The 23,727-nt window shown below is 41.7% G+C and overlaps 1 protein-coding gene across 1 annotated transcript in view; it reads right to left on the bottom strand.

Moving 5' to 3' along the window:
- The window catches only part of CCDC88C (coiled-coil domain containing 88C), a 94,976-nt gene extending 72,761 nt beyond the window's left edge, over nucleotides 1-22,215 (bottom strand). The window contains exons 1-3 of the mRNA XM_084208149.1: nucleotides 21,801-22,215; nucleotides 21,603-21,703; nucleotides 14,241-14,349 (exon numbers count right to left, since the gene is read on the bottom strand). Coding sequence (XP_084064275.1) covers nucleotides 14,241-14,349; nucleotides 21,603-21,703; nucleotides 21,801-21,860 — 270 coding nt within the window. The 5' untranslated portion in view covers nucleotides 21,861-22,215. The remainder of the gene's footprint in view (nucleotides 1-14,240; nucleotides 14,350-21,602; nucleotides 21,704-21,800) is intronic.
- Between the last annotated feature and the right edge of the window lie 1,512 nt (nucleotides 22,216-23,727).

Raw genomic sequence — 23,727 nt, 5'->3', positions numbered from 1 at the left:
TACAGAGACCAGTTATCCAAGAAAGCAAGACTAGTTTAACTGGCCTATTTCTGCAATGGAGGAAGTATCAGAAAGAGTGCCAGTCAGTTAATGCAGTCAGGAAATGAGAGTTTGTGGTGTTAGAGCTACAGCGTAATGAAGTATGTTCAGCTAAATCTGTAGCCTGCTTTGTCTCACCAGAAGAGCAATATTATCTCAAGGACTGTGGCAGCAGTTTAAGTGGTTACTCAAGCCTGAATCTTCCTGCATGAAGGAAGGTCAGTGTTACAGAACATGAAAACAAATGTGTTCCTCCTCTCAAGTGCAGCTGTCTTGTTAATCTCAAAGATGACATGCTCCTCATGTATCAGTCACCACTTTAAACCCTGATTCATACAGAGAGACTTAGGAGCACATGGCAGGTTACTATTTCAGCAGGTTGCTTAAATCTGCAATGCATAATACTCCTTGTAATTCTTAATTGCTTTACCCCTCAAGGGCATAGAGCCTATGTTTTGGGAACTGGAACAGACTTGCTCTAAATATCAAAGAAAAATTAATGACTTGTCATTAAAAAGGTGAGAGGTAGTAGTTAAACTCTACCCTCTTCTAGCTGGTTCCTTGGAAGGACAATAATTTTAAAAATTACTATTTTTCCCTCTTAATAGTTGTTTTGATGATATGCTAAAAAAATAAACAAAAAAGGCTTGCACCCACTCTGCAAACAGAAATTATTTTAGGTCCCTGTATATTTAATATTGTATTACATTACTCAGTATGGTTGCTCTGTTAAACACAAACTTTGATGGCTTCCCAAGTGCCAGGAAACCAGTTCACTTCATTCATAATTTCTCTGATACAGCAGCAGTGTGTGCCAAATATGTGGAACTCAAAAGGGCATGTATCACACAGAGAGGAAGATGATTAAACACACTGGAAGTGCTTAAACTGACAGTGCAAAAACCTTCGTCTGCCCCCCAATAAGAGAAGTGAGCTGATTTCAGTTAACACTAAGAGCCAAATTCTTTTTATGAACACAGCTTCCCTAAGGCCTTAAGATCCGCATCACAACTTACAAAAACTTTAAAATACTTTCCAAATTTAAGACTAGCAGAAGGAGTCTAGAATAACCTTCTAGGAGACTCCTTGGAACACCAAGCAAAAAGCACTGCACTTCCATCGTGACACTTGAATGCTGCTTCATATAGACAGGGAGTAATTAAATGACATGCCTTATGCCAGCCAGCTAGATACCAAAGGGACAGATTATTCTGAGATAAATAAACTGAGGCTTATGAGCGTTTGTGGGGAGGAGATGCCTTGTTGAAGCAGCTGTTCATGGCTGCAATTCTCAACCATCATACTTGGGGGAGCAAAATCTACTCAGTGACAACTTCCTTTTGTATTGCAAGATGGCAAAGCTGCAGTTTTCTAGAGGTAGGTGTCAGCACTTCAAGGGAACACACATAAAACCGAGCTCCCTGTACCTCACTGGGGTCTCTGCTTCCAGGCATGGTCTCTATGCCTGAGGTTTTGTGCCCTACCCCACATGAGCCCAGCTGGAAAGGCTCTCTGCCTACCACAGTCACAACACACCCAACAGACAGACAACCAGTCCTTAGAACATGGCATTTATCTGATAGAAGACTTGTGCTGCAAAGTCTCAGACTTTGGGAAGCTGTACATTTCAGTTTGTACAGATTCACGCTTTAAGGAAGTCAAAGTCACCATGAACACTAGCACATCTACCTGGCAATAAAGCAAAGATTTCAAAGTTCAAATCCAGCAAGTGACATAGTATCTCAGATGTGACCCTTCTCCCAGGTAAATCTATCAATATCTAGAGTGCAGATATTCTGGGGTCTTTTCCTCTGAGCACAGCTCCATTTATTTCATTTCATGTTCTTAACTTATCTCACCTGAGTCACACAGATGTACTTTAATACCACTTTTTCTCATTTTGTGAAACTCCCTCTTTTCTTACAAGTGGCCTGAAATCTTTCATTTGGGGAAGTTAAACTTTCATCTGACAGCTAAGAAAGTAAGAAAAGTTGTTTTTTAAAAAAACAGAACCCTAATCCTAGTTGAAAGTGGAGTAAGACAACAATGAAAATTATTACTCTGCATGAAAAAAGTTTTAAAATCCATCCTACTCATACATTATTTTTGTTGCTGTAGAATCAAAGAGATGTTTGAAATACTAAACAAGTGTTACAATTAACACCTCAAACACATCTGAACTGACCAGTATGAAACACTGAGCAGTACATTTTTGCAGTTTAATCTCCCTTTCTTTACACTCAAGCACCCTTCCTTGTAACTCTCAGACTAATTTGACAGTACCAGAAAATTCCATTTCTGGAGAGGAAGGAGTTCCAGGAATGTATCTTCAGACCTGTACACTTGTCCCTTTCACAATTTGTTGGTACCGGGTCAGGCAGGACTCATTCCTTATCTCAGAAAAGGAAAGACAAAGGTTGTACAGATCCCAACAAAAGAACACTGTGGCAGTCAAACACTCCCCACCACAGGCACCAAAGAGGATAAATAGAGAACCAACTGCAAGGTCACAGCACATACCAGCAGCATGCTTTACTCTTTCTAAAGAAGAAAAAAACCAACTACCCCAAAAACAACACACACAAATACAATGAAACCCACAGTTCAGAAAGCTAGTCTTTGTTATAAATTTATGGGCAGGGAGGAGTGTGTGTGTGAGATTTTATTTTCAATATGGCTTTGTTTTGGGGGTGAAAAACAAGGACTGAGTATTTCCCAGCCTCTGCTTATGCAGATATATCTATCAGCACCTCTTTACCAGTTACACAAACTACTCAAACTGCAACACTATATATTAAAACCAAAACAGACAAACACCCCCCACAGAACAAAAACAAAAACCCGACACACAGAACAGAAAACCCCCACAACTATAATGACTTAAATCTAGCGTTGACCTGATAACCTCCTTTGGCACTCTAGTCAGACAGCTGCTTTAAAATCCCAGATTCACTGATTCAAAATTAACACACATAGAAAAGCTTATTTAAAACAAATGTGCTGAAGGCCAATCTGCTTCTCACCTCCTTTGCATATTAAATATGGTTGGTGGAAGTGACTTAAGTATTTTACTTGAGTTACTGCTGAAGTTTTGAGCTGGGAATTATATGCTACCTATTACAGAAAAAGCAGCTGTTCAGGAACTTGGTTGTGTTTTAAGCACCATTCAGAGGCATTTAACCAACTAAAAATAAATCACTCTTCACCATTAATTTTCTTAACTTACAAAATACTTAGTGGAATTAAGATTAATGCACCCTGAAGGGAGATACTTGCATGAGTATCAGTAAGATCAAAGTGGCTTGTGGGTTTGGGGTTTTTTTGTTGTTGAAGTTTTTTATGTATTTGGTATTTAAGATTATTCCTTTACAGTCTCAAGAGTTATTACCAATAACTCTATATCTACTTAGTTATAAGCATATTTTCTACTTGTTTAAAAGCCTACTGAAAAGAAGCTTTAAATGAGTTGTTCTTTATAAATGGGTGACAGTACAAGCCTGACTGCAAAGTCTGTGTACTAGAAGAGCACAGCAATTTACTGGGTTATAAAAACAACTGCTTTTTACTCTCTCATGCCAACTCAGCTCTCCCATCTCAGTGGGTCTCTCTTACAGCAGGTTTGGCAGAGCACTCAAAGCCTCCAAAACTAGGTGCCCTGCTAAGCTCAAGATAGGGAAAACAAGCCAGTGTATCTTCTTTAGATATTCAAGCAGCTGCCATAAACACAGCAAAACCTCTAAGTGCTGATCAAGTGTGATACATACCTCACACTGGTAAAAGCTGCAATATGTGAGCAATAGGTCAAGAAGAACCAAAACAAATCATGATCTGGCAGACAGCTCTGGTCTCACAATATCCAAGGGTTTCAAAGCAAAACTGTTTGAAGACCCTGTTATGCAAGATGCTCTGCACCTCTAGTCCTCTAGGACCTTAAAATCAGGTCCTATGCCATACAAAGAAAGGACAATTGCAAATGCTTTAGGAAACAAAAGGCCAAACTGCAGCTGCGTATAAGGGAAGACAAATCTTCAAGTAAAAATAAATGATTTGAAATCTGAATCCCTCAATTGCACAGAAATTGGACCTAACAATTCATAAAAAGAGAATGAGCTAAGTGAAAAAAGGGGATGAAAATCACCTCTCCAATCTTGATTTTGGCTCAGGCTACAAAGGAAATGCATACTGGAAGAAATGTGAGACAGCTCTACCAAGTTTGAGAATTAGAGCACTCTGGTTTAGTTCCTTCTGCATGACTGGAACCTGGGAGCTAGCTTAAGTGCCAGAGCACTGAAGTGTAAGCAAGGCTTCTAATAATGGCAGCTTTTGTGATCCTCTACTACGGAATCATTCCTTCTGCATGTAAAACTGTAAAAATACATCCACATGCTGTTCAGATAAGCATTTGCCACAAACTCTGAAAACAAAGAGAAAGCTTTCAATACTGACACACAGCTTTTGAATATTCAGGAAAACACAGAACAAACACAGATGAGGCTTTTCTGGTTTGGCTGTTGGAGGTTTCTTTCACTTTTTTAAATACCAGCATTGAAGAACTGGCCGTAAGACACTTATTACCTTAAAGAGGCAGCTCCTTGTAGATGAATTGTTGTTTTGCTTTGAAGTAACTACACAGTCTTGAGAGACTCCAAATAACTCAATCAGGTTACTAGTCAAACTAGAAGAGCTTTAACTGTAGGGGTTTTTTCATGACTGCAGTTTTTGAGGGATTTTTTTTTTTGTTGCTGGTTTTTGGTTGGTTGGTTTTGCTTGGGGTTCTTTATAGTTTTTGGGATTTTTTTTTAACATTTGGTTGGTTTGGGGTTTTTTTAGGTGAAGCGTACTTTACTTTTAGAGCAACTGCTTCTTGGGACTGACACTTTCTTCAGAAACTTCATCCTGACAAGTGACCATTTTAACAGACTTAGTAACTCTGCCCATAGTATCAAAAAATTCTAAAAGAAATTCACCCCCTTCCAGTTTATACCAGTAAATGCTCGTGCCTTCCTTGGGACCCCAGTCATTTAGCTTTACTGTAACACAGCTGCTCCAAAATGAACCAGGCATTAAACTCAGCACCAACCTCCCCTCCCCTATAACACACACTGCACACTAACAGATCTTACTGAGATATAATTTTGATGCTCCACTCCCTTGCAAAAACTGTTCCAGTGGATACATTGAAAAAAACACCATTGAAAAAGCACCATTGAAAAAAACAAAACCAAACAAAAAACCAAACAAAAACAACACAACCCACAAACAACAAACCAAGACACCCAAGAACTCTAAGATTCCAAAGGGAACTTATCCTTCTTTTGCTTCTTAAACATACAGCTAACAACTCAGACATTTCTGAAGTCTGTTTATGCAAGGTAAATAAAAGCAAATTCTTGAGAGAAAGAGCATCTACTGTAGTTTAAAAGTATTAATAACCTACTAAATAAATATCTTCCTGCCCTGTGAAAATGGATACAAATACAGTACTTTTCCTTTGTGCCAAGACAAGTCTTTCCTACCAGCTCCCAAAGGAGCAGATGTCTATCACTTATCTTGATCACCTAACACACACAAATGATGCCATTTTAAGCCTAAAAAACAAATTAAATAAACATCTAGAGACTTTTAATAATGCTAATTATGAAAGAGAACAGACAGTGGCAACTCCACAGGGGCCATTTCTGTCTGCTGAGCAGATTTTTATTTAGGCACTTTTACTGGCCATATGAGGACCCAGCAGAATTTAAACATTTAACTTCTCCTTCAACTCCATCTCTTAATCATAATGGAAAACAGAGAGGCACAAGCTCACACAACTTATATTCAAGCAGCTTATCTGAACAGCTATTTCAAAAAGTCATTCTGCTTACTCAAAATACAATGTGCACACACTTTAATTTGCTGCTTTATTTGCTCCTTCGAGTTTGCTCATTTTATAAATCCTTCTTTTCAAAACTCAACATATGCAAATGGGAGATATATGCATGAGGAAGTGACAGCATTTCAATTTCTGTGCATTCACGAGCAGGTGCCTGTCTTAACTTGTGTTGGTGTAAAGTCCATACACCATGTAAAGTAGGAAATAGCTCACCAGAAGAGGTCTATTTTTAGCAAAGAAATGAGCACACAAACTCCCTCCTGTCCCCAGGTTTGTGACTTTCTCTGGTCCAGTGACCTGCTCAGCAGGATAAATCCCATCATTCTTAGCCAGGATAGGTGTCTCCAGAACCTTCACACCCATCTCTTGGCCCAAGAGCACTCACATTTGCCAAAATACTGGAGGTCAACATAAGCTCAAGCAGACTTGTACAACACAAACCACAAAAGCTTTCAGAAGTAAATAAAACTCTGCATTAGATCCATGATCTCCCACACAGTTCTGAAGCATGATACTCCTTCAAAAGGACAGCAAAGCATTGCTTTAAAAGACATCTCAAATACCTGTCTGAGATGAAAATGAACTGTGGAAGGATTGCTAACAGGTCTAATAAGCCATTAAAAAGAGCAGTGTACAAAAAGGTGGGAGTTCATTACAGACCTTTGTATCAACAGCTGAACTAGGATGCTGTTGAGCAGAAAGCCAAGGCCAGCTGAGTTACAGGCACAAAGAGACACCTTTGCTTGCTCCACAGATCACTGCCTGGAACAAGCCTGGACACCAGACCTTAATCTGGAGTCAGAGTTCCATGAAATCAAGGCTGTGGACTGAACCCTGTATATCACAATACAGACTGTGACAATAACCTCAATGAAAGTGACACTGGATTAAATACCACTTTTACAGGCAGAACATGCCAATAAATTTCAAATATAAATCACTTTCCTTTACTACCTGCCATTAAAAAGCAGAAGTTAATTGCTTTGGGAACTGGTATGCAATTAGGGGACTGTTTGGCAATCATACTTTATACATTTGTGGAATTCATCTTCTCTCTTTAAAGACTTTTTAAAGAAAAGTACTAAATGACACGGAACTCGTTACAGAAACACAGGCAATAAAGTAATCTTTGGCTTTCATTTTTTATTATCTTTAGCAAAAAAATTAACCTCAAAGCTATTTTCAGCTGTAAGTAGCATGCAGGCTGTTTTCTAGCTTACCCAAAATTGGTAGGCTCTATGCAACTTAATTCACCCCTTTGCAAAATTTCAGCTAACAAAAATAGAACACTTGTCCAAAACTGAGGCAGCAGGGGTGAACATGGCTGTCTGAACAGCAACTAACATCTCAAACCTAATATTCAAAACTACATAAGTGGTAGAGGACTGAAATACTCAGTGGCTTTAGCACTGGTAATAACAGCAACAGTCAAGGAGATTAACATCAGGCCTTGGCTTTCGTTAAGGAAAGTCACACACACACTCTCACATTACTCCCTTTTAAGCCATATAAAGGACACTGTGCATTCCGCAGTTCAGACATCCCAAGAATTGCTCTCAATTAACATGTCAGAGGTTAAGTAAATGCTGCCATGTGGGAGCCAAACAGCTATTCCATACTGTAAAATTTTACAGGTCTCCTCCATCTGCCACTGTATGTTAGGACACTCTCTTAGCTCAGTTTCTTCATTTGTCTGCACAATACATTCACACCCCTCTAGCCTATTAAGCAAAACAAAGACAAGATCACAGACATATGTCAGACTATTCTGCCCTTTCCCATATTCTAGCTCCAGGAGAAAAGTAGTTTAAAAGTCAAACCATTCTCTTCCATCTGTTTGAGGTCACTATTTCATTCTGCATTAAAATGCACATAGAGCCTCAAGGAAAAAAAACAGGTCTCTAAAATAGTTCTCCCTTGAACTTCCAGATAGAACTCAATCTATCAGCCAAAACACACCCTGGAATCAAAGCCAGTAATCTCAATCAGCTGTCCAACAGCATGCTACTAAGTCACTTGGAATGGGGTACCTCTCACCAGCCTGGGAACACTTTTAAAACTGACCTCTTCAGAAACTTATTTCAACTCTGAAGCAGAAATGTTTGTTTAGTTCTTCTGGAAATGATCAAGACCACTGTCACTAACAAAGCATCAGACAGTCTGGCTGCTAGTGATGAGTCACTTGTCTGTCTCTTTCCCACTGAAATACCTGATAACAGGACCTATACAAAATTATCATGATTTTTGTGATTCTTGTATTTGTTCCACTGCAGAAGAGTGGTACCCATTTCAGCTGAAGAACTAAATCAAAGACTAACATCACTGGTTCAGCATTTCCCAGAACAGCAGCACCAAGGTCAGTCACTCCCTTGCCCTGCACACAGCCCTGCAGTAAGTGAATGTCTTCACAATTCACTGTGGACAATACCAGTCTTACATGCAAGCTTCATGCCTCATGATCATGCTCCTGCAGAAGAGAAAGCCTAACTCAAAATATTTTTGTCACTGCAGAACCAAGAAAGCTTTATTAAGCTAAGTACTGCATAAATACATGCAGACAGTCTGTGCCTGCAGCAAGTTTAAACTAGCTAGAAGTCAAATGAAGAACAGAAGCAGAAGCAAACACACAGCTAATAAGGTTCTACTCCAGGTTGTGCCAGTGGCAGAATCTCGAGTCCTGAAAGGCCCACTGCCTCAATGAAACACAGACCATCCCTACAATAGTACCTTACAAGTAATTATTTGTCACAGGAGTTGGTTTATTTATTGTAGTCTGGTGAAAAACAGAGGCTTCATGGCTTCTCCCTGTTGCTGCTTTATGCAGCTGTAACTTCAGGCCACAAGAACATGCACACTACCTCCGGTAGCTGCAACAGCACAATTGCCAATGCAGAAAATTTTGGAGACTCTATGAACACAGCCCACTTAACTGTACAGAAAAGGGAGAGAACTGCACTTAGGAGGACATGACATCAGCAAAGCGTTTGAATTAAAAAGTTTCTTTTGAACCTTAGGATACCTTTGTACGGATATCTTTGTTCATGAGAAAGTTGACACTCAGTTAATAATTTTGGAATTTAAAGCTCAAGATGAAGAAAGGTTGGCCCTAAGCCAAAACAGTTCCCTAGGGAATAGGAGTCAAAGGAAAGCAGTCACTCAGGCACAGTATAGCTTAACCCATCAAATGGACAAAGCTAGCAAAGAAATTCAGTTTTATCTTATTTTAGCAGGCCACTGCCGGTACAAACTTTCCCCTAAGAACAGAAAAATACTTTTTTGACTTCAGGGTGTGTGCATTTATGTGCATTTCTAGCATTTTGCTGTTTACTTTCCTACAGACTAGCCCACTGAAGTAGCCTGCCTAGTAGAGAAAGATTCCAGCTCAGAAAAGAGGACACTGCTACTTCCAGAACTTTATTTATAGATTGAGTACAGTTGCTAGTCCCTAAGCCGTGCCCAAATCTGGAGCTCCAAGTTGGAATTTCTCTTGGCAGGTCAGTTAAGAGCTCCAAACCTGACTCAGTGCTTCAACTACAGAAGTGGGAGTTGTTTACTGATCTGGAAGCTATTGGTATTGCAAGACCTTCACTGATCCACAGGGAAAACCAGCATTTGCCTCAGCCTGAAAACAAACTCCTATCTATTCCAAAGGTTAGAAACAGCCTCAGCAACTCATGAGTACCTAACATCCTTTAACACACCTGATAAAAACTCTGCTGCTTGCACTTGTTTTACACAAGTATAGAGCAGTGAAGCAAAAGGAGGACACATGTCTGAAGAAATATGCCTTAGAAATAAGGCATCCATGCCCTCCATGATCTCTGGGCCCAGCTAAGTGATTTAGGTGGGGACAGTAGGATTTGTGGTAAGAGTCTCTAAAAATTCAGAGAATTGCTTCCCTTTAGCCATCCCCCTCACTTTAATGAGAACACTAAGGGTTTTTACGAGTTTCTTACTGAAGTTGCACATGCCACACAGTCACAACTCTTGTCAGAATTGTGCCTCAGTTCAACTTATTTAATTAAGAGATATTTCCAGCCTTTTAGAAACACGAGGTAATCCATTAGGTATTTAGAAGCCATAAATGCAGGGAATAGAGGCAACAAAAATACAGCCATGACCACACTGTAGCATTTCTTCCAATAGCACTTCTCATCCACATACTCCAGATGTGACCATAATACCCATCCAGGCATAGCCAAGGAATGATCACATTCTTTTCTTTGTCAGCTTCAAGATTTTCATGTAAATGCACGGAATTTTTGCTTGAGAGTACATTATGTACTGCTGGAGTGATTACTGACATTTTTGAAGGTTAGGAAACTAGCTGTTTTCAAAACAGACCCTTTCTTAAAACTTTTTTGTTTACTGGTATCAAAGCGATTTTTTTGTTCCTTAGAAAAAACACTAAATCAAAAGATTGACACATGAGCAGAGGAAGCTCAATAAAGCCAGTTCAAGCTTCCCCTGCCAGCCTGCCTTAGGCTTCTTCCAAAACTCTACAGGTATGAGCATATTATCCAAGCACTGCAGATATCAGGCGCTGCTCTTACATGGAATCTTCAAGTAGCAGCACCTACAGGATTTAAATATCCTCTACAACACAGCAAAGGGAGAGGCTAATACCTTTCTGATTTTCTAACACTCTTCCATCTTCTTTCGGTTTAAAGACAGACAAGCATTATAATTCAGAACAAAAAGAGTCACATAAACTTCACACTATGAGCAAACTTTCTGCTGTGTTCAGCCTTTTCCAAGATATGGCACCAATTCCAGAAGTTTTATGATCAGCCATTTCTCTAGTGAACCAGTAGTGTAACTGTTATTAAATGCAATTAATGACATTATCTTGAACGCTCATAAAATCCCACAGCAAAATGAGTCATATGCTCGGTTTCAAAAGAGGGGGCCTCTCAAGTCAATAAAACTTGTGAAGGTACAACTATTGAGAAAGTTGGCAATGCAAAGATAACATGTATTACCTAGCCAACAAATAAATTTAAGTGCCACCAAAGCCAGCAACAACCAGTGTTGTCCTCTGTTTTAAGAGTCCTGACACTTTTTCTTAGTACCTACCAGCAATAAAGTCTCATGCAGTTGAAAGTTGCAAGATGGCAACTTTTCAGAAAATTGCAAATGATCAAATTCAGTCAGCAAATTTCTAAAATAGAGAGGTTATTCAAACAGGAAAAAGGCCTCTTCGTTGCACTAACCTCTCCCAAGTTCTGTCTGGTAAAGCATATACAGGGGCTGATCTTTAAAGCTTAAATCAAACCCAAATTCCACCAACAACCTGGCTTGCTCATATGTATCTCCAGCAGAAACCTTCAGCTTATGAGATCAGGAAAGTGCCAACACTGTAATACTTGGAATTGTGCTTCTGGAACAGACCTGTCCTTGTTTTCTGAAGTAGCATTATCTGTATTAATGAGAGTTTTGCTTTAATGAAGAGATCAGCTATACAGAGAAATCTGATATTAGACAGACTAGACAATTACATGATCTGAAATGTCAACTACCTTCTGAATATCAGCATTAATTTTAGTAGGCACTTATGTCACTTTCCTCAGATACTGTTTACAGTACCATGAATTTATGTCACCCTCTTAGTTGCTCCTGCCCAGTACAGAGAAGGACAAGTATTCTTTCACACCTACCCATGTCCTTCAAAAAAGGAGGAGGAAAATGACACTTCATTCTACATGATCTGGTCTCCCAAATTCAGCAATTATACCATAAACTTGACTTTGGTCCATTAAGTGAAGAGGAGTGTAAAATGTCAAGGTCAATAAATATCATGTTTTTAGGAACTTTTGTTTCTCTTGAGCAAGCAGAAAATTTGTGTTCCTATTATTTGTCAGAAACTTCTCCCTCACAGTCTGCAAACATGTTTTCAGTCAGTAAGACACTACCCTCACTTTAACTTAGGCTAATGTATTTATACTGCTTCATTAAATAATGCCCATAACCTAAGCCTATTTTAAAAATCTCTACTATTCAGAAGAGAAGTAGCATAACAGCATTTAATTATTAAGAATATTTAATATCCCATAGCACCTATGTAGCTGCGTGTTAAAAAAAACCCTAGCAAAACCTACTTAAATCATATACTAAATGACAAGAATACTCATGTCTCTGTTAGATGTTTGGAGGCTCAGATGCAACATTATACTACACATCAATCTCACACAGAGGTCAATTACAGCATAGATGGCCTCAACTACCCCCAGACGACGGAGAGTTGAAAGCTGCACACACCACATGAAAGGGAATCTCAGATTAGCATCAAGACCTTGGATTTGCCCTGAAGATCTGATTGTGTCAAGGAAATATAAGTTTCTTATATAATCTTATTGCCACAAAAAAGTTATTTTATTTTAAACTTTGTTGTAATTACATTTTCAGGGCCAAATACAAAAACTGATGAGCTCTTTCTCACGACTGCTTTGTTTACATACTGTATATATAGTCCTCAGGCAGAGATTCACAGTATTTAATTTCTGGACTACAATAGGAACATCATTGCTACAGCTGCTACTGCAAGCCTCAGCTACTGTTTCCCATTGAAAATTCTGTCTCTTAACCTATTTTACCTGTTACTAGCTTTATTTGATTAGCTCAACAGCTAGGTCAACAAGCAACATAACACGACTCTGAATCACTTTTCTTTTTTCCTGACTCTAATCTTGCTCCAGATACTTTTAAAAGAGGTCAGAGTATCAGCTTCAAGAAAGAAGGAAAAAAAAAAAAGAAACAGAAAAAAGAAAAAAAGCTCATGAGTGAAAGTTTCAATACCTGAAGTGCCAGACTCTAAGACAGCAAATCTTGTGGGGGCAAGGAGAAAGACTAGTCCTAGCCCTCTTTCTTGTAGACTCCATATACACTTAAACTAGCCACTGAATTACAGAAACAAACAGCAACAAGACAAAACAAAAAACCACCCCACTAAACCCCAAACTTCAGCCTCTAGTTATGACCAAATGGAATTTCCCCTTAGAAATCATAAGTCTCAGGAATGACATCACATCACATCAGCACCTCCAGATCTCAACAAGAGACACAGATCAGTGATCTTGAGAAATACGTGACATCCTCCCCTACACCATCTCAAACCTGAGTTACTTCGTTTTCCTAGCAGGCTACTGGAACTTGCACAGATGAGTCACACAGCACATCTTAGTCATTTTTCATGTCTCTTTTTCAAACTTCCCTAAGCAAGTCCAGGAGCAGAGTTGTGGCAATCACACGGAAGAGCAGTAGGCACACTTTGGAAGAGAACGGCACGAAAAGGCACTACTCTACATATCTTCTGTATTTTGAACACAAAACCAATACACAGTCTCTTCTATAAATAGAGAAAAGATGAAGTGTCCAGGGTAAACACCGTGGCATCAACCCCTACAGTTTAGCTGACTTGCTCATTATATGATTAAGACACACAGAAGCATTTTAACAATCCTAAGTGGTTTCAGCCTGGTTTATATACTGCACAGCATTCAAATCTGGCAAAAGACATGTAGAAACAAACAGTAGAACAGTTACCTCCTCACTAAGAAGTCCAAATATACACAACAGTGAGCATACAGAAATTCTATTTAGAGTACCAGACTTCATGTTATGGCTCTCCAGCAGCAGCCAACATGCTCGTAACTCTGCAACAGTGCTCAGCTGTCACCACCCTGGTTTTAGGGGAGCACTGTTACAGTAGAGGAACACTGACAGCTCAAGAATGACACCCAACAAGTGCAGTGCAAGACTCTGCAGTCATTCCTGCACTTTGCTCTCTTGGAGGAGTTCTGAACAAACAACTACTTGAACACCAAAGTACAGAGTGTAAGAAGTCTACCTTCAAGCTAAGCACACACTTGTCTTTCCTATCAGTTCAAGATTTATATTCTAGTGTTAGAAACATTTCTTCATCAATATTCTGTTTTCTAGCAGCCCCTTTAAGAAAAGGTTTCCTGTTTTAAAAAAAGTCTTATACCTAGAAACACTACTTCCATTTCAGCAAATCCCTTCACATACACAACCCTACCACAAAACAGCCCTTTTAGTACATACATCTCCAAATGCTGACAGTCTTTGAGGACAACAACTTCTTCAAAGAAAAAAAAAGAGGAAGGCAAGGAAGCAGCCTCTGGCCATGAGGAATAGATGAAGATAACCGTATTGTCATTTTCAGAAGAAAAAGCATGGTTTGTACTTTACACAAACACAATTTCCTCTCCATTTCCTGCAGCAAGCTTCTTTGAGCCCCCAGCCCCTGCACTAGCTAAATCAGTACAGCAGTCACCACAAATTAATGAGCAGAGAGCAGAAATCTCACCTGATAGTAAGTCTTAATGTTTCTGATCAAGATGGTCAGGTTTTGAACCCGAAGATAGGTATCATTATTTACATGGTTGTTGACACGTTGGTTGGTTGGTCGAGGATCTCTATAAAAAAGGAAGAAAATAAAATATTACTAAATTGGTGTTAAGACTTAACACCTCAGTAGTACATTTAAGTTTATGAATTAAATACACTGAATTAATACAGGGTACATAAGCATTAATTCATGATAGAATAAGCTCGTTATCTCTGCACCTATGTGTAAGTTGGAAATATTTCCTGCATTTCACAAAGTACCCTACTGCAACCCAGACAGTATTTCAGGTCAGCTTCCCTTCTTACCCATATTTCCCTGAAAAAAGAGCATATCTAGTTTGTGCAAGCTAGATCAAAGCAGTCTCTGATAACATGGGGTTTTCCTTATCCAAATAAAGGCAAGTCTAGGAAATACTATCATGCCTTCCTCGGCTTTGGGTTTTATGACAAGGGTATTAATACTTGATTGGTGATCACTGTAAAAACTGCAAAGATATATCCTAAACTGAAGGGAAAAAAAAAATACTGCACTTATTAACCCCATACCATTTAATAGATCTCTAATATACATGCTATGTTTTTTGTTTGATTTTAAAAACAAATCAAAATTGTACCAGAAAAGATTTTATTTCTAAAATGAAAAATAAGACGGAAAAAGAGATGCAAGCTATTTCATACAAATGTACACCTTCGGATCATCTCCATACACTCACTCTACGATTTTGGGGAAAAAAAAACAGAACCCAAAAATCTTTATCTGCCAATAGCACAGACCAAAGATTTGTGTTTGTCCTTTAATAATGACTCTTATCAGCAGACTCCTACACAATCCAAACACCTGCCTCCCAGAGCTCTGCTCTGGCTGTTAATTAAGCCATTCACAGCTCTTCCAGGGCCAACAATTGAACTCAGGCGTTGACAAGGAAATAAAAGAGGAACTGATCCAATATTTATTTTTAAAATATATTTGCCAATGTTTACATAAGTATGTCAAAGAGTTTACATAAATATCTTTACTTTTTTTAAAAATGCACAGCCGGTCCAGAGCACCTCTTGAGTGAAAGCAGTGCTATGTGAATAAGTATGAAAAAATACATAGATAATACAGAGAAGAGAGAAAACTGCCTTGACAGCAGGTAACATCTGACACAGTATTTATGTACATGCATTTAAGCAGATGCCCAGTACTGGCACAAACTAGCAAGACATTACACAGCCTTTCCAACAGCAAAGGACTTTGTATTTATACTATAATAAATTATGAAAGAACAAAAGGAGGCAATTGCAACAAGTTTTTGAAGTAAAATCTGTAGTAAGTGTTCCATATTACTGCTGCTTACATAGAGGAGTGCAGAAGCCATACTTGTAACAGTTTGACAGGATGGGTCCTCGTTGAGGGAGAAGACTAAATGCCACCTGGGCTTGAGCTCAGACAGCACCCTGACTTCAGTACACTCTGAGCAGACACTGTACCTCAAGGGAAGCTGGACATAGCTTTTTTTAGGCAAGGCCATGACAACAAAGTGGGAAGCTAAAAGGGAAGAAATATTCAGTAAAGAGAAGCTGGCCAAACAGAAGGGTCAGCCTACAGTTCTCACTTCCATGTGAAAGCTCATGCAGGCAGCACAGTGCCATGGCACTGGTCACTGTCTGGCAGTGTTCCCAGGTTTGTGGCCAGGAACTGACATCTTTGACTGGCTACCAGTCACTACTCGACAATCCTTCCCAGAACTGCACAAAGTGGAGCAAAAATCCACAAAACACAGGACACCAGCCACAGGAAAGCAGAGGCTATTTCCTCAACAGCTGCAGCAGTGGAACTGCAGAACTTGGATGTTTTCTAAGGCACATAAGACACAGAACAACTACTTCCTAGACAAGATCTGCTCATTCTGGCACAGTGGAGACTGTGTTACAAGAACATAAGCAGTAGCAGGACCAGGCCCCTCAGGAGCAATTCCAGAGCTTTTATCCTATCATCTTCGTTAAGGGTAATTGATTGCTCCAAGAGCCCTTAATGCCACTGACCTCAAGGTCCTCTTAACCTCCAGCAAAGCTGCAGCACGGCATAGCTCTGGCACTCCTACCACTTCTCCACCACAAAAAAAATGAAAAGCGTATCTGAAAATAGAATGTAGCTCAAAAACATGTTTTCTGAACACGTTGTGTAACCTGCTTCACAAAGCGCCCCAGCTTACTTCAGAGAGGACCCTCTGAACAAGATGTGGAAGTCCAGCACAGCCTACACTTCAAACTGCCACATAAGTTATTGTCTTCACAGGAAAATGGAACAATGCCTCCTCAACAAGCAAGATCCTATTTCTTCTTTCTGTGCTTAAAGACAATCCTACCCTAAAGAAGACAGGGCTGTTGGTACTACACTTTGAACATTACAGCCCTTGACCATATGGTGAAATTTGTTCATCAAGAATTTTATGGAACGAAACTCTAAGGATCACGATCACACTGAAAATTAAAGAGACAGGTTTTTTGGTTGTGGGGTTTTTTTTGTTTTGTTTTTTTTTTTGGTTTTTTTGGTTTTTTTTGTTTTTTGTTTTGTTTTGTTGGGGTTTTTTTTGGCAATACTAATCAGGTAACCCAAACAAATTCATGTCTTGATTTATCTGAAAAAAATCCCTGAACTCCTCAGATGCCTTTTCAGTCCTTTGATGTGTGGTCTTTCCCTTACACACAAATATAATGAAAACTTTTTTTTTTTTAAACCACCTACTTCTCAAGATCAAAAAAAGTTACCTAAATAAGACTGAGACAGCATAGCTGAGGTGTGACTTAGGGAAGTACTCCACAAACCAGTAAAAACCCACCCAAGCCAGATAAACAGGAAAAAAGTCTCAAACCTCACTATATACCTGAACATTTTAAAGAAGTTGTCTGGTTCATACATGCTCAAGTCTTCTAGGAACAGAGAGGAAAGAAAAGTCAGGAGACACAGATCAAGTGACAAGTTCAGCAGGCACGGGGCCACCAACACAAGCACATGATGATGCAATCCCTTAAGTCATAAAACTAACCATTAAAAAAAAATAAATTTCAAAATCCAAAATGACAATCCCATTCTTACAATTTCTGACAAGCCATTTTGAGGAGCAAGGGCAAAGTCCTCAAGCCAGGCACAAGGGTTATGAGATGCCAGAAGGACCTGACTGGCCCAGCATCCTGTGGCACTTCGCTCTGCAGGCAAGGCACTAACCAAAAATACACCACACTGGGACTAGTCTAATTCCTTCCTCTATCAAATGAGATGATGCTACTAAGGCTAGCAGATTCCTAAATTGCCTAGAAAATGGTGGAAGAATGCACCTCTATACAGCATTCTAAAACTTTAAGTTAAGCAGATGTACATCTCTAACATATCTTCTGGTATTTGTGCCATTTGCTACAAACCACAAGGAGCGGGCACTCGCAATGTGGCTGTTCCTGTCACGTGGTCTAAATTAAAGACAACAGATCAAGGTACCACAAACCATGACAGCAATTGAAATGGAGAAACCTATTATTGTGCATTCTTATAACAGGATTTTAACACAAATAGCATTATCAGCAGTATTCCTAACACACATTCCTGTTTGCTAAATGTTTTGACAGGAGAGCAGTCTATTTTCAATTAGGATAATTAGAACAAGCCAACGTGAAAACACTTATGTGCCTGCATAAACCTCCACGTAATTTCTTACAGGAAGTTTTATTTGAGAAGTTATATGAGGCAAATATTTGCTTATGCTTGTAGATATTATGCCACAGCTGCAACTGTAACACTGAAGGCAGTCATTGCAGTGCCACCACGTGCTAATTTCATACCAGGAAGTGACACACAGCCATCTGAAAAAAGTTCTTTAAAGTATGTCTGCAGAGAATATCATTAACCTGGTACACATAAATCCATCAGCAACACAAGCTTGAAACACAGCATTTCCACTTTGAAGATTAACACTTTAGTATGCAGAGCATTCAGCCAGTACTGCAAGTCTGCAAAAATCAACGTTGTCCTTCATGCACAATCAGGTTGGGATATACACTTGAGCAGGACGCAGGCAAAGGAAACCATTCATTTACAACAGAATTATTTGAAAAATCATTTCTCTTGTTTTATAATCTAATAAATCTGGGGAAACCAAACACTGCTGTCTGACTCTTGCTACTAAATTTACTCATTTAACAGCCAGGTGCACCTACTGGGAATCAATGCTCAGCTTTCTTAGAAACAGTCTTGCTTGTTTTAGAGACCACTAGTAAGCAAAGGGATCACCAGCAAAGCCCAACAGCTGGTGTCCTACAGATACAGTCTGCCTAAACCCAGGCCAGATTCCCCTCCTCTGCCCTTGTGCCATGGCTACATTTGGCAAGCCTGAGCAGACCACATTTTATTCTGGGCTGGCATTCCCAGGGGCAGTTCATTTCTGAAGGGGATGAAGTTCAGGCACAGCCCTATTTTCACCTCCTGTCACAAAGCCAGCAGGGATCTGGCAGGCTGGAAAAGCAGTAGATAGCTGTCACATATCCCTCTGGTGACACAGCTGCCTTGCTGAGATGAACCCACCACCTAAAAAACATTGACACTGCAACACAAAGCAGCTGGGATCTTCTCCACCCAAAGCTGCCAGACAGCATTTTGGAAAATCCTGAAGTATTACAGCAGAAATTAGGGACTGACTGAACTCCTACAGCCCCCCCATGACTCAAGCAGCTAAAGCCTTACTTTCACTCAGCAACCTCCACTCAACAGGTGTATCTGGATTTCTTCACAGATCCACCTGTCTTTTTTTTGCCATGAATTAAAATCTACTTTGCTGCAGGGCAGAAATGTTGTATTTTTAGTAATGAATTTCCCAAGAATCTGGCTTTCAAAATCCTCACTGAAAGAAACAGCTTGACTTGCAGCAAAGCACTGCATCACACCTGGTGTTTAGATGCAAGATCACATGCCCCTGTTATTTCTGTTCCCATAATCAGGCAAGCAGGATAAAAAAAATTCAAAATGAAACAACACACAAGAGGAGCCCAGCTCTTTCACCCTGCCTCCCCCTACCCTCTACATGTGTGTGCATGCCTGCATCTGTGCTTTCAAGCAATCAACACTATCACGGCATGGCAAATCCAATTCCATATTTATCAAAGGCCCTCATTAGAAGGCTTTTAGCAGGAAAAAATCTCCAGCCAAGCACTGAAATCCATCTTCAGGAACCAGGACTTAAGAAAACTGATGAGCAAGAATTTTTAAAAACACTTTTTTTTTTTGAAAGCTTTGTGAGACAGAAACATGCCTTGCAAGACTTGCCTGACTTACATGTAAGCAGTAATTGCACTGCAATTTCAAAAGTCAAAATCAAGGAAAAGTAAAGGTCAGTCAGCACCTTTCCTGAGCGCCTTGCTAGGTCAGGATATACTGACCTAAATAAAACTGCAATCCTGCCTGTATTAAACAATCTTGGGGTCTCAGTACAAAGCTTTTGGTTTCAAGCTCTTTAGTCACCATTAGAAGCACTGCTAAAGCTGCCTGAAAGGCTCCAACACTTCACTTTCTAAGACACCACTGCCAGAGATGTTTGTTGGGGAAAAACACAAAGAAAGAAAGACCAAAGCCTCACCAACTTATTTACCTGACAGCTTAAAACTTGTAAACATGCCAGGGCACCTCTCACAATTGCAGGAAATCAGACAAAATGCCAACTAGTGTCACTGCACTCAGCTTATTTTCCTTATTTCCATGAGATCTTAGAATTGCCTCCTTGTCCCCAGACCATTGTTCAGTTGCTCCCTCGAGTTTAACCAACAAGAGTTTACCAACTCTTAACTTCTCAGACATAGTTCAATGGCTAATTACAAACATTTAAGTTTGCACTCACCACCTAATAAAACTCTCCTAACAATTCCACAGTCATTCAAAAGCCACATCACGTCATAAATTCATTATTAACTAGGACTTGGTTAATTTTTCTTGTTTTGAAATAAGATGACTATTGCACATATAATGACACAAACGTATTAGATAACAGTGCTGTTTAGTTAAACCTGCAGCCAACTCAGCTGCTGTTCTTTGATAGTTAGGTTGGTCATCACTGTGCCAAACACAATGGTCAGGAATCAAAATTTAACTTCTCACATCTTGGAAAGCTACAAGCCTGGACCTAAACGTTCATACTTGAGGCTCTAATTTGCAGAAAATAATATTTTTAAAGTGTAATTATGCCTTTTAAAATTCTAGAAATTATGCTTTCTCTTTACAAGAGGCTTCTATCCCTGGCTAGTTTACGCCACCAGTTTGTCATCTCCATGTACTGGCTGATCTGGGTTCTGTTCTGAATCTGGATTTTCACCAGCTTCACTGTTTAAGCTTCAGTTCACAATTTTCACTCCTGGTAACATCAAAAGAAAATTTTATTACCCTCTCACGTGGAGCAGCCAGGTACCAGAAGATAACAAAATTTCACAATCTGAGTGGGTGAGGCATTGATTGCCAGATTTAATGTTATTTCTCAAGATTTTAAAGGATTCTAACATTAATTCTTCATTTAAATGCTCGGACTAGCACTGCAAACTACTGGCCGAGCTTCAGTTGATTTCAGTCACTTAAGAGAGCACACTGCCAAAACTAAGTTCCAAACTCTCCTCCCCTGAAAGCTAGACACTTGTCCCTACAAACTCTCCCTCAGATGCATTTCAGAATATTTAAAATAAAATACAGAGAAGAGTCAGGCTCTGCATGCAGCACAGTAGATCAGCAACAGGAAAGGATGTGGTTAAAAACATAGCACAAGTCCTAACGGCAATTCTATTCGGTGTTAGGGTATTTTCAGCACTCCACCTTTTAATCAATTTCTAAGTTCCCTCAGCACATCGCCTTACAGTGCCGCCGGAAAGAGGTAGCCCTAAAAGGTTTTTCCAAATTATGTATTTAGTATCAAAGTTTACGCAAGAGCAGACAAAGTTCAGATGAAACCCTCCTAGTAAAGCTTTATTTGATACTGTACTTTCATTTCCTTCTTTGTACTGCCACACACCTTCCACTGTAACGCTGACTAAGATAACTGGGAGGAAAAAAAGGAAAATAATATGAAAACCACACACATACCACGCAAAAAAAGATTAGAAAAACAAGTTAAGGAACACTGGACCTGGATTAGTTCGGAGCTTTATTCCCCCCCTACTGTTTTCTGTTAATTTCAAAGAGCAACCACAATGAAAACCGCCCCGGCCCGAGGCCGCCCCCGCGCCTGAGGAAAGCTCCGGGCCGGAGCCCCGGCACCCGCGGGAGGGGCAGGGCGCTGCCCCCTCACGTCTGCTGCCCCCCGGCCCCACTCACATTTGCAACATGATTTTGTTCAGGACGACGCCATCCACCAGGTCCATGTAGACGCCGAGGTTGTCCTGGTCCCCGCTCCCCAGGTCCCCGAAGGTTTTCACCTGCCGGAGGAAGGACAGCAGGGTTGGGGGACCGGACCCAGCCACCCCCAGCAGGACACGGCTGCCCCCTCGCTCCCCGCCGCCCCGCTCTGCTCACCCATGTCACTAAGGGGCTCTGCAGGAAGAGCTCCAGGAGCTCGGAGACGGTCACGTCCATGTCGCCGGGGCTCGGGCGGCGGCGGGAGGCTGCGGGCGCGGGGCTGGCTCACTCGGGAGACAAAGGCGCGGAGCCCATGGCCCGCCGCCCCGCTGCCCGCCGGGCGCTGCCTACAGGGCAAACAATGCACGGCTCATCGCTCCCCCGCCCCGCGCCGGGGGCACACGCGGGGCCGCTCGCCGCGGTCCCTCCTCCCGACGGCAACAGGCCGGTCTTCCCCCGCCGAGTTCGCTCCGCGGCTGCAGAAGAGGTTCCCCCGGCAAGAGCGAGCCACGCCGGGAGAAGAGAGAGCTGAGCCGCCACGGCGAATGCCCGGGAGCAAAGACGCGGAGCTCCGCCGGGACAGCTCCGAGCAGCCCCGCAGCCGCTCCGCTCCGGCCGCCCCGGTACCTGTGGTGGGGCGCGCCTGAGCCCCGGCAATTAGACCCGGGCGGCCGCGGCGGCGTGACGGGCAGCGGCTGCGGCCAATGGGAGGGGCGGAGGGGCCCAGCGCCGGCCAATGGGCGGCGGCCGCCAGGGCGGGACGCGGTGTGGGGTCGGGGCATCGCCCGCACGCGGCAGCGAGAGCGGCCGCGGCCTCTGCCCGCCCGGCGGGGGCGGCCCCGGGGGCGGCCGCGGCTGCGGCTGCGGCTGCGGCTGCGCCTCCTGCCCGCTGTAACCCAGGTGATGCGCGGCCTCGCGAGCAATCTCGCCCGCGGGCCCGCGCCGGGGGCGGCTGTACCTGCCGGGAGCCGCCCGGCGCCGCGCCCTCCTCCGCTGGGAACGGCGCCAGCGCCGAGCCGGAACGCTCGGGTCCGAAGTTTACGGTTTAAAAAGTACGAAATTCTCCACAAAGTACTTCTCAGGGGTTCTTCCAGACGCGCCCTTAGTGCAGCTCAAAGAAGTAAGAGGGAAAACTCGGAGCGAGGCACCCCCTTGCGCTCCGGCCCGGAAGGAACCGGGAGCAGGTGCCCGTGGCGCTCCCTCCCGCACGGGGCCGGTGAGCACGGCCGACAGCCCCGTCCGTCCCGCGGCCACAGCGCCCACCGGCTGCCAGCTGCTCTCCTGCGGGGCACAATTTATCCCGTCTTTAGTTAGGAAAATAAACAATGCCAGGTAATCTGGATGATTGCTGCTTTATTTATCGCAGGCTCAGAACTTGAAAAGAAATAGTGTAGCCGTGAAGCTGAACAGTGTAATGCATGGTGGCACGCGGTGGGGCTTGGTTGTGTCAGGGTTTCTGTTTGACAGTTTGTTCTACTTTTCACAGATGTAATCGCTTGTCTCTGGTATTTATCAGTCTGTGCATCCGCTGCTTCTTAGTGCATTCTGACTGTTTCTTGTTTGATCATACTGAACTCACAAAATAAAGTTTGGATCTTGCACAGTCAGACGAGACATCTGAAATTCTGGTTATTATTACCACCTACCTTCGATACATATTTTTGGTAAGGGGACGGGTACATGCGTGTTTTTGCATCAGCTGAGGGAGAGACATCTGTTGTTGTGCCTGAGGGACCAGAGAAGTTTGCAAGCAAACCATTTCTAAATGATAGACACTGGTGTGCATTGTAGAGGCCTGTTTGTCCCACTAAAGAGCGGGTTTAATGATCTGCTTCATGCGGGTCCTCATTTTAGGCAGCCCTGCAGACAAGGAGGGATAACTCTCGCTCATATGAATTGCAACTTGTTTTCAGTTTCTTGAGAGGATGGACCAGGAGGGCACAAGTGGTTAAATTAACCCTTTACTATGTAAGCCATGTAGACTCGGTCCCAGTCGTTTTGGGACCTGAAAAGAATGGAGTTTTGCAAGCAAACCATCTGTTGTAGTTGGATGGAGAAATAAGTATGCTTTTGAGTGTAACAGCTATGGAAAGAAAAAGAATGG

This window comes from Fringilla coelebs (genome assembly GCF_963513975.1).
Source record: "Fringilla coelebs genome assembly, chromosome: 6".
Taxonomy (NCBI): domain Eukaryota; kingdom Metazoa; phylum Chordata; class Aves; order Passeriformes; family Fringillidae; genus Fringilla; species Fringilla coelebs.
This window is presented reverse-complemented; position numbering and strand designations above follow the sequence as displayed.